Source organism: Mobula birostris, chromosome 13 (assembly GCF_030028105.1).
Source record: "Mobula birostris isolate sMobBir1 chromosome 13, sMobBir1.hap1, whole genome shotgun sequence".
Lineage (NCBI taxonomy): Eukaryota > Metazoa > Chordata > Chondrichthyes > Myliobatiformes > Myliobatidae > Mobula > Mobula birostris.
Genome location: NC_092382.1, coordinates 71,181,978 through 71,200,084, shown reverse-complemented (window position 1 = coordinate 71,200,084; position 18,107 = coordinate 71,181,978). Strand labels below are relative to the sequence as shown.

The 18,107-nt window shown below is 44.5% G+C and overlaps 1 protein-coding gene across 1 annotated transcript; it reads right to left on the bottom strand.

The window, feature by feature from the left end:
• Positions 1-7,176: 7,176 nt before the first annotated feature.
• Positions 7,177-18,048, bottom strand: LOC140206962 (uncharacterized). The gene is made up of 2 exons (XM_072275254.1): positions 18,004-18,048; positions 7,177-10,286 (listed from the first exon to the last, which is right to left on the bottom strand). Exon 2 carries the CDS (start codon positions 9,844-9,846, stop codon positions 7,987-7,989), a length of 1,860 nt encoding a protein of 619 aa, XP_072131355.1. The 5' UTR covers positions 9,847-10,286; positions 18,004-18,048; the 3' UTR covers positions 7,177-7,986.
• Between the last annotated feature and the right edge of the window lie 59 nt (positions 18,049-18,107).

Genomic DNA, 18,107 nt, shown 5'->3' with positions numbered 1-18,107 from the left:
CAGAGCTGCGCTATTCCCATTGGTGCGAAGCGATGTCAATCACTGGTTACAACCAATAGTGGTGGCGGACCAGCCGAGTGGGCGTTACTCCGTTAAAGCGGAACAAATCCCAAAGTAAATGTCCGCTTTCTGATTTATTTCCATTTCCCTCCGAGGGAAGTTGGGGCGTTTGTGAAGCGTCTCCTGCGGCCGGAGTCTGATGTATCGCTGAGAGGTAGGAGGAGACCGCTCGGCCCGTCGGTTTGATGCCGTTTCCCCGGGGAGGGAGAGGATGAAGACGGTGAGAGAGGGGGCGGACAGGATGTTTGTCCCGGTGGGGACAGGAGGGGCTCATCTGTGGAAATGTCTGAGCCCACGGTGGTGGCGATTCACCACATTGGGGGCAAACACCGGCAGACTGTTGTCCTGCAAGCGGGGCCAATGGTCCGGGCAAAGTGACAATTATTTGTGTTTTGTTGAGTTTGCACCGGGAATATGGTGTAAAATCCCGCTCCCCACACTAACACGGGTTATACAGACCAAAGAACAAACTGCCGGAGGAACTCAGTGGGTCGGGCAGCATCTGTGGAGGGAAATGGACCGTCAACATTTCGGGCCGAGACCCTCCCTCTGGACTGAGAGTGGACGGGAAATAGTCCGAGAAAAGAGGTGAGGGGTGGGGATGGGGCAAGAGCTGGGGAGTGAGAGGTGGGTCCAGGTGAGGGGGAGGTGGGAAGGTGGAAATAGTGACAGGGGTGGGAGGTGAGTGGTTGGGGCAACACGGGGCTGCAGAAAATGGAAATTAATTCCATAGAGGATTAACAAAGAGGTTAGAGAGTATTTGTTATAGAGAGTGCAATGAAGATTCACCAGACTGATCCCTGGAGTGGTGGGGTCATCATTTGAAGAAAGATCAAATGTGATAACCCTTTCATTTAGAGAATCGAGGACTGAGAGGTGAACACATTGAAATGCACAACATCATTACCGGTTGAACCAGGGATCCCAGTCTCTGAAAAAGCAGGTGGACTGTCTGGGACTGAGATGAGGGGAAATGTCTCCACTCCGAGGGTGGTGAATGTCTGTAAATCCCCACCACAGAGGGTGGTGAAGACTCAGTGATTGTCCTCACATAAAACAGAGGCCGGCAGATGTGTGGAGACCGGAGGGATCGAGGAAATGAGGATCAGGCAGAAACATGTGGCTGAGATGGGAGAGCAGCCGTCATCTTGTTGATGGTTAGAGGGGCTGAATGGCCACCTCCTGCTGTTTCAGTGTTGCTGTTTCAGTGTTGCTGTCCAGTGAGGCCGGAGGAATGTGAATAGAAATTAGTGTTTATAAACATGGACTGATTTAAATGAAATTAAATGAAATGGGTCGGGCAGCATGTGAGGGGCGAGGAGCAAAGTCACCGGCTCAGGTGGGAGACCCTCCACCCGTCACCTGATCCCATTTCCTGTTCACTTTTTCCCGCAGATCTGCAGCATCTTCCGGTCACTGCTCTATGTGTCCGTGTAGCTTCATCTTTCGCCTGTTCAGACAAGGCAGTGAGATCCGGATCTGTTACGTCCTCGCATTGTGGGTGGACAATGACTTTTTCTGCAATATTTTCATCATGTTTCATTCCACTGTTTTTACCTGCTGAAGTGCAGCCAATTTTTATGGGTGTGTGACCCATTAATAGGAGAATTTATCCTTTTGTATTTATCTGAGCTTCTCATAAGTTTAGTTATAGTTTAGTACAGTTAACTTCAGCTTCACTCCAGAATTTCCAAAGCAACAACCCAGTCCGTCAAATAGTTCCACACAATTAAACTAGTTTATTACATTTTTTAAATTTTTATTTTGTACTACTTATATAATTGAACTATTTAATATGTATATTCTTATTTTAAATCACAATTGTTAAAATCTATTGTTAAGAATGAGGTTCTATTGCTGCTGCAGAGACAATGAATTTCATGACAAATGCCGGTGCTATTAAACCTGATTCTGATAATTGTTCTGGGAGACCCACCACCGGTCACCTGATCCCAGTTACTGCAGATCGTAATGAGAGATTGAAGCCTTTTCTATTTATCTGCATTCCTCAGAAATGACAACAGTTAAGTTTCCTTTTCTGGCTCCAAAGCAGAAGCTCAGTCTATCTAATATTTCCACACAATTAAAATGGGGAATTTGTTTATTATCATCACATACTGAGCTACAGTGAAAATCTTGCCTGACGTACCATCCACACAGATCAGTACATTACGATAGTACATTGAACTGTTATACGACAAAACAATAACTGTAAGAAAGCATTATGGCTGCAGAGAAAGTGCAGTGCAGATAGACATGGTGCAGGGTCATGCATTGATTTACATTGTAGGGTTGAGTCCATTTTATCATTCATCCGGCTTATAACCACAGACAGGAAGCCGTCCTTGAGCCTGGTGGTACGCGCTGTAAGGCTTTTGTATCTCTTCCCTGATGGGGGAGCGGGTTTGCAGCAAGAATGTCCGGGTTGTGAGGATCTTTGAGTACCCAGCCTGCTTTTCCGACACAGGGGAAGTGTAGGAAGAGTCCATGGAGGGGAGGCTTGTTTATCTCATGTTCTCTGTTCCCCAAAGTTCTCTGCAGTTCCTTGCAGTCATGGGCAGAGCAGTAGCCATACGAAGGCGTGAAGTATCGACAAGAAGCTCAGAGACCTCGGCCTTCACCCTGCCTTGTGTAGCTGGATCCTGGACTTCCTGTCAGATCGCCGGCAGGTGGTAAGAGTGGGCTCCCTCACTTCTGTCTCTCTCACCTTCAGGACACATACCCCACAGGGTTGTCTCCTTGGCCCCCTCCTTTACTCTCTGTGCACCCATGACTTGTGTCGCCACCCACAGCTCCAATCTGCTAAATACATTTGCTGAAGACACTACATTGATTGGCCTCATCTCAAATAATAACATTCAATTGATCAAATGCATCCTGACAGGGTTCGGTCCAGACAAACTTTTCACCCTTCTTCAGGAGATTAGTCAGAGTAAGAGCAATATCAGCAAAGTTCTTACAAAACTTACGATATTATCCAACCATTCCCAGAAACCACCTAAGAGCCTTCTTATCAGTTGGAATAGGAACTTCAGAAATTGCCTAAACAGGTGCCAACTTGACTTGACCTACTACATAGCCAAGGTAGGTCACAGTGGCATTGCCAAATTCACTCTCAGCTAAAGTTAACTGTAAGGCTGGCCTGGGAAAGCCTGTCAAACAGCTTTTCTACTGCAGAGATATGCTCTTCCCAAGTGTCACTCCCTGTGACTAAGTCATTAATATAGGCACCTGTGTGTTCTAACCCTCAAATTACAGAATCAATCATTCTCTGGAATGTTCCTGGAGCATTTTTCATTCCAATCGGCAAAACATTGTATTCATACCACCCAGAAGGTGTCACAAATGCAGAAATTTCTCTACCTCTGTCCGTCAATGGAACACGCCAATATCCTTTCAACAGATCAACCTTTGTAAGAAATTTAGCTTTTCCAATCTTATCGATGCAATCATCACCCGAAGGATAGGATAGGCATCTGTTTTTGTTACTGCATTTACCTTCCTATAATCAGTGAAAAATTTAACACTACCATCAGGTTTGGGCACAATAACGCAGGGTGAGCTCCAATTTGATTTTGAAGGCCTAATAATATAATTTTTCAGCATATATTCAATTTCTTGCTCAGCCAATTTACACGTTTCTACGTTCATGTGATATGGGCATTGTTTAATCAGTTTGGCTTGACCAATATCTAGGTCATGTACTGCCACCATGGTTTCCTTGGGAACATCAGGACTTCAGAATTAATTCCTTCAGCTGTTGCTGTTGCTTTGGCTGCAGATGAGCCAACTTGTTATCAATGTTTTCCAGAACAACCAAGTTCATTACCCTAACTGGGACCACGTTTGGCTTGTGAAAAGTCTCAGACGAGTCAATTGTTTCATTCTCAGGGTTGCCAGATTCATATGTTTTGACAACAACACTCACAGATGGTGCCTGCTTGTCAAAATAAGGCTTTATCATATTTATGTGTGCCACCTATGTTGGTTTACATTGGTTGGGTGTTTTAATAACATAATTTACATCATTAATTTGAGAGACTATTTCATATGGTCCATTGAATTTTGCCTGAAGTGGATTTTTCAACATTGGAAATAGGGAAGCACCTTATCCCCCACCCTAACATTTTCTTTCACAAGTCCACTTATTAAACCAACACTTCATTTTGTTTTGAGAAATCTTTAAGTTTTGTCTTGCTAGACTACAGGCTTGCTGTAGTTTATTTTTGAAACTCAAAACAAGTCCAACAAGTTAACATGTACATACCCATCAATCCACTGTTCCTTTATCAAATTCAAAGGTCCCCTCATTCTATGACCAAATACAATTTCAAATGGATTAAAACCCAGTGACTCCTGTACTGACACTCTTACTGCAAACAAAAGCAAATGTATTCCTTCATCCCATTCTTTTCCATTTTCAATATGGTATGTCTTAATCATTGTTTAGAGGGTAGAATAAAATCTTTCTAAAGCCCCTTGTGATTCCGGGTGGTATGCAGACGATGTAATTTGTTTAGCTCCGAGTTTATAAACGACCTGCTGAAACAATCCAGATGTAATATTACTTCCTTGATCAGACTGGATTTCTTTAGGTAAACCAAATAAAGTAAAAAACCTGTTCAGAGTCTTCGCCACAGTTTTAGCTTTAATATTTCTGAGAGTTATTGCTTCTGGGAATCTGGATGCAGTACACATAATAGTGAGCAAACACTGATGGGCAGCTTTAGTCTTTGGCAATGGGCCAACACAATCCACTATAACTTTGGAAAAGGGTTCACCGAATGCAGGTATAGGCCGGAGTGGGGCCACTGGGGTGACCTGATTAGGTTTATCCACAAATTGATAAGTGTGACAGGTTCTGCAAAAGGTCACAACATCTTTCCTCAAATTAGGCCAGTCAAAATCTTTCATAATCCTGTTTACAGTTTTATTCACTCCAAAATGGCCACCTGAGGTCATACTGTGGGCCAAAGTTAAACTTTCAGTCCTATGAACTTCAGGAACTACAACTTGGTGAACAACTGCCCATTCCTCACTCGCAGGTATAGCAGGTGGTCTCCGCTTCCTCATTAACACTCCATCCTTGAGATAATATCCTACTGGCACTTTCTTAATCTCATCATCTGAGAGAGCTGTTTCTTTTAAAGCTTCAATCTCAGGGTCTCGGTTCCGTTCTGCTATAAACTCCCTCCTACACAGGGATAAATCTTTCTCATCAGACATACCTGAATCCTGTTGAAACAGTGAAGGCAGAAAATGTCCCTGACAACTCATCACAACCTGAATCCCGATTTTGGCTATCATGGGTATCAGAATCATGCTGCACAGAACTCTCTGCATTGGCAGACATTTTAGCCATACTTGGAGATACTGCGCAGGAAGGATAAATGTTAAAATCCATCTGTGGATCGTCAGTGGTTGGCTTAGTTGTCAACTGCACTGCAGGAACAACTTTACCATCTGCCCGGTCATTCCCTAACAGCAAAGTACAAACGTTTGTAACATCTTCCACTGGTAAACTGGAGCATAATCCGATCTTAACAGGTCCCGAAACCAACCCTGACTGTAAAGTTACCCTGTGCAATGGCACAGAAACCATGCTGCCCCCAATACCCTTAATAAGATTTACCTCACCAATGTCAGTCTCATCACCAAACTTTAGAACGCTGTCTAATATAAGTGACTGAGAAGCCCCAGTATCTCAAAGAATTTTCACTGGTACCAGGGCTGACCCTTCCTTCACTAATACAAACCCATCTGACATAAAACGATCGAATCCCTCTCAACTCGGTCAGACCTCTCAGTCCTTAACTGAGCCTCAAGAGAATGTTCAGAACCCTGCGGATTTATCAGTGCTTCAACTTGCTGATCACAGGCATTTGGGGCTGCCTCCTTTTCCTTTTTCTTCTTCAGGATGGAACAATTAGCATCATATGACCAGCCTTCTTACAATAGTAGCAAGTAAATAGTAAGACCACAATATTTCTCCTTCAACTGCTTCCCTTCATCCTTACTCTTGTCACTAGTCCCAGCTTTAATTTCCAGTTTACCCTGGTTATCCCTGATACTGTTTCGGAAGCTTTTACTCAGGGTAAATTTAACCTTATGAGTTAAAGAAAACTCATCTGCTAATCTAGCAGACTCCTGCAAAGTGGCAGCATCCTTTTCATCTAAGTATGTCTTTATGTCATCAGGGATGCACCTTTTGAATTCTTCAATTAAAACCAACTCTTTCAAGCTGTTAAAAACATCATTTACATTTTTAGATGTGCACCAGTGGTCAAAACACACAAACTTCTCATAAGCAAATTCTATATATAAGTGTGGTTTACAGATTCCCTCAAATGTCTAAATTTTGCCTGTATGCTTCTGGGACCAACTCGTAAGCTCTGAGCACAGCCTCATTCACAATGTCATAATCAGCTGCTTCATCAACTGTCAAAGCAGAATAGGGTTGCTGAGCCTTCTCCTTAATTACACTTTGTGAGAGAATAGGCCAAGCCTCTTTTAGCCACTTTAAACTCTGAGCAACCCTCTCAAAATGCTGAAAGTATTTATCAACCTCTGCCTCGTCAAATGGAGGTACTGTACCAATTTAACTTCCTGACTGGCCTCAAACTTATCACTAGAGTCTAACACTAGACCCCTTTGCAGCAATCTCTCTATCTTTTCCAGCTCAAACAGCCTCTGTCTTTCTGCTTCCTCCCTCTGTTTTCCTGCCTCTCTAGCCTCAAACTGCCTCTGCCTTTCCGCAGCCTCCATCTTTAACTTTTCTAACTTGTACGGGAGCTCAAGCTCACTAGGTTTACTTTCATGAAACACCTCCAACTCCTCCGGTTTAAACACACCCTCAGATACATAATGCTCAGCTATTATCTTCTGCATCTATGCCCTCCTCATTGTTGATTTCACCGGAACAAGTTTGAACCTTTTAGCAGTACTCAACAACTCAATGCTACTGACGTCCTCTAATGCCTCAGATGTTGGTGGTTCCAGAAATCTATCAACATCCATTGCTGCTGATTTTCCACACACAAATAAATCTAAACAGATTTCCCCAATGAAACTGATAATTAATCAATCAATACACCACCAAATTTGTTCATATCCTGGATGCAGGCCCCAATTTTGTTATGAATTGTAACGCTTTAGAAATGAACCAGCAACAATAGACTACATCTGGTTTTAAGGTGAAAACTGCTATCTTTATTAGTATTGACTTATAATATAGTAACTTAAGCAAGATAACAATAGTTAACAGTGTTACGTGTATATATGTGTGTAAATATAACTCCCAAACTATTGAGCTCTGGGGAAACAAGGCTTAAGAGTCTTGAGATGGTAAAGTATGAAAGTTCTGTTCATCCACAGAATAGATGATGAGAGAGAGATATTTGTAATCCAGGGTAAATATCGAGAGAAGGCAATTATGTCGAATTCCACAGGTTCATGGTGGTAAAAGTGGAGAACAGCTGCTGTAGATTTTATCCGTTGTCGTTCCAAATCGACATACGAATTATCTCCAAAAGTGACTTGTCACAAGGCGTATCGTCTTCAAGTGAATTACCACACCACACCTAGGCAAGGGTGTGGTCTTCACAGGATACCCCAAATCCGATCCACTCCTATGGATCAAATGAGGTGACAACCACACATTCAACGTTCGCTGAATCGATAATTAACCCACCCTTGTGGGCATTGGAAAGTTCTAAACAGTGACCCTTGGCCACTAGTTCCCTTATGTCGATCCTTCCATTTTTTTCTCCTTCATCTCTGTCTGACTCTGAGTGTCTGTGTCCTCAGTTAAAACTAAACAAGCTGCGAGCGATGTAAACAAGCCGTAAGTCAGACTGATTCGCCTTAATATCTCTCTCTCTCTCTCTCTCTTAAGATGACAGTCCACAGCAAAGGAAACCCAGGGATTCATAACAACGACCACTCCCCATTGTGAACTGACTGGTGTGCCAGTAGTTGGGATGACTGAGTGAATCCTTTCCCACATTCTGAGCAGGTGAATGGCTTCTTCCCGGTGTGAACCTGCTGATGTCTCTGTAGGGTGGAAGAGTGAGTGAATCTCTTCCCACATTCTGAGCAGTTGAATGGCTTCTCCCCAGTGTGAACTCGCAGATGTCTCTGTAGGTAGGATGACTGAGTGAATCTCTTCTCACAGACCGAGCACGTGAATGGCCTGTCCCCGGTGTGAACTGACTGGTGTGCCAGTAGCTTGGATAAATGAGTGAATCCTTTCCCACATTCTGAGCAGCTGAATGGCCTCTCCCCTGTGTGAACTGACTGGTGTGCCAGTAGGTTGGATGACCGAGTGAATCCCTTCCCACAGTCTGAGCAGGTGAGTGGCCACTCTCCAGTGTGAACTGACTGGTGTGCTAGTAGTTGGGATGACTGAGTGAATCCCTTCCCACATTCTGAGCAGGTGAAAGACCACTCCTCACTGTGAACTGACTGATGTGCCAGTAGTTGGGATGACTGAGTGAATCGTTTCCCACATTCTGAGCAGGTGAACGGCTTCTCCCCAGTATGAACTCGCTGATGAATCTGTAGTTGGGATGACTGAGTGAACCTCTTCCCACAGACTGAGCAGGTGAATGGCCTCTCCCCAGTGTGAACTCGCTGATGAGTCTGTAGTTGGGATGACTGAGAGAATCCCTTCCCACAGACTGAGCAGGTGAACGGCTTCTCCCCAGTGTGAACCCGCTGATGTACCTTCAGTTGGGATGACGCAGTGAATCTCTTCCCACAGACTGAGCAGGTGAATGGCCTCTCCCCTGTGTGAACTCGGTGATGACTCTGTAGGTGGGATGACTGAGTGAATCCCTTCCCACAGACTGAGCAGGTGAATGGCCTTTCTCCAATGTGAACTGACTGGTGTGCCAGTAGTTGGGATGACTGAGTGAATCCCTTCCCACATTCTGAGCAGGAGAATGGCTTCTCTCCAGTGTGAACTGACCGGTGTGACAATAGTTGGGATGACCGAGTGAATCCCTTCCCACAGTCTGGGCATGTGAACGGCTTCTCCCCAGTGTGAACTCGCTGATGACTCTGTAGGTTGTGTAACTGAGTGAATCCCTTCCCACATTCTGAGCAGGTAAATGGCTTCTCCCCAGTGTGAACTCGCTGATGACTCTGTAGGTTGGATGACTGAGTGAATCCCTTCCCACATTCTGAGCAGGTGAACGGCTTCTCCCCAGTGTGAACTCGATGGTGACTCTGTAGGGTGGATGAATCAGTGAATCTCTTCCCACAGACTGAGCAGGTGAACGGCTTCTCCCCAATGTGAACTCGCTGGTGTCTCTGTAGGGTGAAACAGTGAGTAAATCTCTTCTCACAGACTGAGCAGGTGAACGGCTTCTCCCCAGTGTGAACTCGCTGGTGTCTTTGTAGGGTGAAAGGGTGAGTGAATCTCTTCTCACAGACTGAGCAGGTGAACAGCTTCTCCCCAGTGTGAATTTGCAGGTGTCTCTGTAGGTAGAATGACTGAGTGAATCTCTTCCCACATTCTGAGCAGGTGTACGGCTTCTCCCCTGTGTGAACTCGCTGATGACTCTGCAGGTTGTATGACCGAGTGAATCCCTTCCCACAGACTGAGCAGGTGAACGGCTTCTCTCCTGTGTGAACTGACTGGTGTGTCAGTAGCTTAAATGACAAAGTGAATCCCTTCCCACAGTCCGAGCAGGTGAACGGCTGCTCCCTGGTGTGAACTCGCTGGTGAGCCATTATGTTAGATGACCAAGTGAATCCCTTCCCAGAGTCTGAGCAGCTGAACATCCACTCCCCGGTGTGAACTCACTGGTGAGCCACTAGGTCAGATGACTGAGTGAATTCCTTTCCCAGAAATTCAGCATATGACAAGCCTCTGCCCGGTCTGTACTGACTGGTGTGTCCACAGGTGGGAAGACCGACTGAAACCTTTCTCACACACAGAACAGGTGAATGGCCTTGGCCAGTGTGAACCTGCTGATGTACCTTCAATTGAGATGACCGAGTGAATCCATTCCCACTGTCTGAGCAGGTGAACGGTCTTTCCCCTCTGTCAAATGTTGGGCATGCCAGTTGGTCAAATGACTGAGTGAATCCCTCCCCGCAGTCTGAGCAAGAAGGATGGTTGTTTGAATCCCTTGCTCCACTTCTTAAATACCTAGACAGAGGCAGCAAAACTGGCATGCCGTGTTTGAGAATCCTGGAGCAAATTCCTTCTCGTTTTTAACCTGTAAAAAGATTTACAAATTCCATCAATGGGTGAAGGACAACATTTCAGATGAGATCACTTGAGTTGCCACGGTTTGATCTGGTATCACACTGTTACAGTGAGGTTGAACCCAAGTTGGACAGAGAAATCATCTTCTGTCTGGGCACAATGCTGGTATCTGGAATGACCATCAATTCCCTGACGCTCTTCCTGTCTCTATAAGAATGGGGCATTTCTGCCATCTCCAATTCATGCCTTGGCTCAGTTTGACTCTCTCCATTGGTATTATTCCCTGTTCCTACTGAGCTGCATGAGTGCCTGGCCCCACAGTAACTGAAACATTATCACGCAAATAGTCTTTCATGACGTGCAGCTGGGATTTTCTTTTATGTATTATTAACTTAAAGCGCCACAGTTTTAACGCCATATAAAAACTTCCTGCCGAGATGAATGGTTGGTCTGCACAGCTGTTAAAAGTACTTAGGGTGATTTTTTGTAATATTTCAGGTTCTTGTCACAGTCATAGAAAGTTACAACATAGACCCTTTGGGCCACCTAGTTTGCGTTGAACAATTTAAACTGTCTACTCCCATTCCTCTACCATCCAGGTACCCATACACACCTCTTAAATGTTGAAATCATGCTCGCATGCACCACTTGTGCTGGCTGCTCATTCCACATCTGGATAACCATCTGTGTGAAGAAGTTTCCCCTCATGTTCCCCTTAATGTTTCACCTTTCACCCTTAACCCATGGTCTCTGGTTGTAGTCCCACCCAATCTCAGTGGAGAAAGCCAGCTTGCATTTACCCTATCTATGCCCCTCCATCACAATCAAATCTCCCCTCAATCTTCTATGTTCCAAGGAATAAAGTCCTGACCTGTTCAATCTTTTTTTATAACCCAAGTCCTACAGACCTGGCAACATCCTTGTGAATTTCCTCTGAACTCTTTCAACCTCTTTTACATCTTTCCTGCAGGTAGGTGACCAAAACCGCACACAATACTCCAAATTCAGCCTCACCGATGTCTTCTATAAATCAACATAACATCCATCTATTTTTGTCAGTACTTTGGTTCATGAAGGCCAATGGGCTGAAATCCTTCTTTCCGTCCCTATCTAACTGTGATACCACTTTCAGTGAATTAAGGACTTGTATTCACAGGTCCCTTTCTACTACAACATTCCTCCGTGCCCGACCAGTCACTGTGAAAGACCTCCCTTGGTAGATCATACCAAAGTGCAATACTCACACTTGTCTGCATTAAATTCCATTTTCATTTCTCAAACCATTTTCTCAGCTGGTCCAGATAGCAGTGCAAGCCATGATAGTCTTCCTCGTTGTCCACTACACCACCAATCTTGGTGTCATCCACAACTTTGCTGATCCAGTTAACCACACTATCATGCAGATTATTGATATAGATGACAAACAACAACAGATCCAACTGATCGCTATTGCACACCACTAGTCACAGGCTTCCAGTCAGAGAGACAACCATCTGCTACCACAGTCTGGCTTCTCCCAAAGACAGTGTCTCATCCAGTTTACTATATCATCTTGAATGCTGAGTGACTGAACCTTCTTGAGCAACCTCCCATATGAGACTCTGTCAAGTGCCTTGCTAAGGTCCATGTAGACAACATCCACTGCCTTGCCTTCATCCACTTTCCTGATAACTTCCTCGAGAGATTCTATAAGATTTGTTAGACATGACCTACCGTGCACAAAGCCATGCTGTCTATCCTTAATCAGTCCACATCTATCCAAATACTTATATATCCGGTTCCTGCACATACATTCCAATAACTTTCCCTCTACTGATGTCAAGCTCGCCATCATACAATTTCTTAGTTTATTTTTAGAGCCTTTCTTGAACAGTGGAACAACATTGGCTGTCCCCCAGTCCTCCGGTACCTCACCTGACACTGAGGATGATTTAAATATTTGTGCTTGGGCCCTGATAATTTCTGCACTTGTCTTCCGCAGGGTCCCAGGGAACAACTTATCAGACCCTGGGGATTTATCCATGGTAATTTGCCTTAAGACAGCAAACACCTCCACCTCTGTAATCTGTACAGGGTTCATGAAGTCGATGCTGCTTTGCCTCACTTCTATAGACTGTGTCCAACTCCTGTGTAAATACGGATGCAAAAAAACTATCTCCCCCATCTACTTGGTCTCCTCATATGGATTATCATTCTGATCTTCCAGAGGATTAATTTTCCCCTTGCAATCTTTTTGCTCTTAACATGTCTGCAGAATCACTGAGGAGTCTCCTAAATCTTGTCTGCTGGGGCAACCTCATGCCTTCTTTTATTTTAACTTGAATTTCCTGTATTTCATAAGTACCCCATTTGTTCCTATCTGCCTGTACCTGGTATGCACCTCCTTTTTATTGATCTGGGAGATGAAAGCCAAAGGGGTGACAGAGTTGTATGGTGGGAGTTGGGGGTAGGGTGGTGTTTAAACTGAAGTTGCAGGGTGAATGGGAGCCTGGATAACAGAACAGATAATGGAGGGGTTGTGGAAACAGATGTTGTTCAGACCTCAGACAAAGTCAGGAATGAAAAAGTTGAGCATGGTGCAGTGAATATGCTGAGCCCTATATATTTCAATACAAGGAGCATCGTAGGAAAGGTGGATGTGTTCAGGGTATGGATCTGAATTATGACACTAGGATCTGGCAACTGTGGACTGGGACAGGCTGCTTTACGGCAAAGGTGTGCTTCGTAAATTGAGGCCTTCAAAGCAATATTTTGTAAGTACAAAGCGGGTATGTGCTTGTCAGAATAAAAGGTAAAGATAGAAACTATAGGGAACCTTGGTTTCCAAGAGATATTGAGACATTGGTATTGAGCACAAAATGGAGGGAGTTACATAATAGGGATAGCGGGTAGGTTCTTATGAAGAATAAATGCAAGAGAACAAAGAAGAAGTAAATCAGGATGGCTGAAAGAAGGCATGAGGTTGCCCTCACGGGAAAGATGAAGGATAATCCTAAGTGATTCGAGAGATAGATTAAGAGTAAAAGTATTGCAAGGGACAAAGTTGGTCCTCTGGAAGACCAGAATGGTAATCCATGTTTGGAACCAATGCAGACGGGGAAGATCATCTCTATTTACCCAGGAGATGGACACAGAGTCTATGGAAGTGTGGGCAATGGCATTAACATCATGGACCCTGTACAGATTAAAAGAGGAGATGCTTGCTATCCTGAGGCAGATTAGGGTGGATAAATCTCCAGGGCATGACAAGGTGCTCCCTTGGTCTCGACAGGAGGTAAGTGCAGAAATTGTTGAGGCCCTAGCAGAGATAATTAAATCATCCTTAGTGATAGGGGGAGGTACCAGAGGATTGGAGAACAGCCAATGTTGTTTTGCTGTTTAACATAGGAATGAGAAATCTACAACATATTGTAGGCCCTTCGGCCCACAATGTTCTGCCAATCCTGATACCTACTCTAGAAACTGCCTGGAATTTCCCTAAATCATAGCCCTCTATTTTTCTAAGCTCCATGTACCTATCCGAGTCTCTTAAAAGACCCTATTGTATCTGCCTCTACCACCGCTGCTGGCCGTGCATTCCATGCATCCACTACTCTCTGTGTGCAAAACTTACCCCTGACATCCCATTGGTACATATTTTCAAGCACCTTAACACTGTGCCCCATCGCGTTAGCCATTTCAGCACTGGGAAAAAGCCTCTGGCTATCCACATGATCAATACCCCTCATCATCTTACACACGTAAAAAACGCTCTAAACATAAACAAGGAAATTATACATTGCTCTGAGGATTTGTTGGAAGTATACACAATTATGAAGGTAGAGATAGGGTAAATGCAGCAGGCTTTTTCCACTGAGGTTGGGTGGGACAACAACTGGAGGTCATGGGTAAGTGAGGAAGGTGAAAAGTCAAGGGGAACATGTGGAAAAACTCTTCACTGAAATGCTCGTGACAGTGTGGAATGAGATGCCAGCACAAGTGATTCATGCCAGCTCGATTTCACCATTTAAGAGAAGTTTGGATAGGTACCTGGATGGTAGGGGTATGGAGGGCTGTGGTCCCAGTGTAGGACATTGCATTAGAGTTTAAGTATTTTTGGCATTGTCTAAATGGGCCGAATGGCCTGTTCCATGGAACTTCTCCATGTCCCCATGACAGAGAAGCTGGCCAAACTTGATTGTCAGGGGAAACTGGTAGGAATGACAACAGAGCAGCAATGGCTGGAGATTCTGGGAGCAATTCGGGAGCTGAGTGATAGATACATCCCAAAGAAATGGAAGCATTGTAAAGGCAGGAGGACACAACCATGGCTGAAATGAGAAGCCAAAGCCAACATAAAAGCCAAAGAGAGGGCAAATAATAGAACAAAAACTATTGCAAAGTTTTTTAAAACTTACAGAAGACAACTAAAAAAAAAAAATGAGATATGCTCAGGGCATTGAATTATGATTTGTAACCATTAATGTTTCTTGGTTGCACCCAAAAGTCTGAGGCATTTAGAGGAACAAAATATCCGGGGCCTCAATATCTCTTGAAAATCAGGGACCCCTGCACCAGTGACCTTTCAACTTTTAATTTGGCAGGCACACACAAACTCTGCACATTCAAGATTGCACTTCTGAAGAATTCCCACTTACCAAGTACTCCTTTGCCAGAAAACAGCCTGTCACAAACCACACTTGTCAGATCCTTTCTGATACCATTAAAATTGACCTTTCTCCAATTTACAATCTCAACCCGTCGTCCTGACTTCTCTTTTTCCATATTTACTTTAAATCTCATGGCATTATGATCACTAGATACAAAGTGTTTCCATACACTAATTTCCATCACCAGCCCTGGATCATTTCCTAACAGCTTATTGCACACTTCTACATTGGGAACTCTACATGCTGATTGAGGACACAATTGACAAACTCTACCCCAGCTAGACCTTTGACAGTATGGGAGACCCAGTCAATATTTGGAAAGTTAAAATTGCTTACTATATCAATATTTTTTTCTTGGCATATTCTGCAATCTCTCGACAAATCTGTTCCTCTAGATCCTTTCTGATACCATCAAAATTAACCTTTCTCCAATTTAGAATCTCAACTCATGGTCTAGACCTCTCTTTTTCCATAATTACTTTAGATCTAATAGCATTATAATCACTAATTTCTGTCACCAGCCCTAATTAGGGGCACATTTGACAAACTCTACCCCATCTAGTCCTTTTAAGTATGGGAGTCCCAGTCAACATATGGAAAGTTATAATCACTTACTGAATCCACCTTTGTTTCTTGGCATGGGGTGTAATCTCTCTAGAAATGTGTTCCTCTAAATCCCTCAGACTGTTGGGTGCAACCAAGTCCCAGTAATGGCTACGATATCATGATTCCCTGTCCTGAGCTCATCTGGCTTTCCTATGACGTTTCCTGCATTGTGATATACACAGCTCAGCACATTCATCACACCATGCTCAACCATTTGATTGCTGACTTTGTCTGAACAACATCTGTCTGGGTGTAAAGAAAGCACCCTCTCCCTCAATGTCACAAAAACAAAGGAACTGATTGTGGATGACAGGAGGAATGGAGACAGGCTGACCCCTATTGACATCAATCGATCTGGGGTTGACAGGGTGAACAGCTTTAAGTTCCTCGGCATAAACATCACCAAGGAACTCATGTGGTCTGTACATCCTGGCTGTGTGTCATGTGGCTGTGCGCCTCTTCCACCTCAGATGCTTGATGAAGTTTGGTATGGAAGATCTTTCTACCGGGGCACAATTGAGAGCATCCTGACTGGCTGCATCACTGCCTGGTATGGGAACTGTACTTCCCTCAATCGCAGGACTCTGCAGAGAGTGGTGCGGACAGCCCAGCGCATCTGTAGACGTGAACTTTCCACTATTCAGGACATTTACAGAGTCAGGTGCGTAAAAAAGCCCGAAGGATTATTGGGGACCTGAGTCACCCCAACCACAAACTGTTCCAGCTGCTACCATCCAGGAAACGGTACCACAGCATAAAAGCCAGGCCCGACAGGCTCCGGGACAGCTCATTCCACCAGGTCGTCAGACTGATTAATTCATACTGATGCAATTGTATTTCTATGTTTTAATGACTGTCCTATGTACTATTTATTATAAATTACTAGAAATTACACATTGCACATTTAGATAGAGAAGTAATGTAAAGATTTCTACTCCTCATGTTAATTAAAGATGCATGTCATTTCAATTCACCCTCTCCACCATCTGTTCTGGCATTCTGACTCCAATCCCCTCTGCAAATTTAGTTTAACCACCATCACCCCTCCCCCACCACACACTAGCACTAGCAAGCCTTACCACTAGGATATTTGATCTCTGCTAACAAATCCCCTATCAGCTCTTTGACACTCCCCTGCCAAGTTATCCCCCCCCCCCAACAGTTTCTAAAGTGTTGTTGTGTGGGATGGCAACAAGAGTACTCTGCAATGGCTAATTAACCTCATTCGCCTTCCTGACTCTCACCCAGATTCCTGTGGGTGAGAATTCACCTCTCTTCATGTCATATCTATCACCCTCACCAACTCCTGGATAATCTGGAATTCAACCATTTCCAGCTCCAACTCCCTAACGTGCGAGGTTACAAGCTGCAGCTGGATGCATACCTAGCAGGTGAGGGTGTCAAGGACACTGGAAGTCTCCTCACCTTCCCACCAATGTCCCATCTAATTTGTAATGACCGGTGTGCCAAAAAATCTTGCCTGTGCAGTTTTTACCCATTGACAACAACATGTTCACACTGAACTTTAAAGAGAGAGGTATTTATTTTAACAGCTAGCAAATGAGAACTTTGATCTCCTCTGGGTTTCATCGAGTTCATCTGCACTCTCACACAACCTATATAGCAGGCCTGTAGAGGGTTATGAAGGATTTTCTCGCCAGACCTTTTGCACACCGTCCATATCTGATTTGCTCGCTAAATGATGCTTTAAAAAGTCAGATTTCCAAATATTACTCCACTTCCTCCCACTTGCAAATTCTCCAGCAACTTTTGCATCGCCACAATACATACAGGTAATACCAGTTTCTGTATTGTACATAAATATTTCCCCTGAACCCTCCCCCAGGTGACTGACGGCCAATGAATATGAAGAGAAGGGCAGTAGTCTGTCTCATTGGAGTCTGGCACATTTGTGATGTGAAAGCTACTTGTTGCTCAGGACAAAGGTGTTTGATATCATTATGTACCCAGAGAGAATGGGTCAAAACATGTTCCCACGGGTAGAAAGGTCCAGAACAAGAGGAGGTAGAACAAGCAACACACACAAAATGCTGGAGGAAATCAGCAGGCCAGGCAGCATCTATGGAAAAGTGTACTAATGCTGAGTTGCTCCAGCATTTTGTGTGTGTTGCTTGGATTTTCAATATCTGCAGATTTTCTCTTGTTTGTGATTGGAGGGAGAAGGAAGGTGATTTTCTCAACAGCTGATGTAAAAGATTTTGTCCCCTTTCTCCGAGTTCCTAATCCTTGCATTTAGACAGCTGGAGCTCAGCTCTGTCTGAGAGATCCACCGGTTCCCATTCCCTCATCAGCCGGAAGCTCCCCGGGGCCCGTGTACAGATCGTGGGGCTGAGAGAGAGGGAAGAGAGCAGGACTACCCCGGGATTACGGCCCACGGTGTCCGGAGCTCACAGCAATTGTCCCGAATTCGGTGTTGAAAACCCCCACCCGCAGCCGGGGAATATCTCTTACCTGGTGCCGATTCCTCAAGGCCTTTGTGTACCGCGCGCATGCGCGATATTCGGGAACAGCCTGTGCATTCGATCGGTGTTTCATCGACGGCGAAAATTCCTCGC

Excerpts from the sequence above, each read along its gene's own strand:
- LOC140206962 (XM_072275254.1), bottom strand. The coding sequence starts at position 9,846 with ATGTTCAGCTGCTCAGACTCTGGGAAGGGATTCACTTGGTCATCTAAC.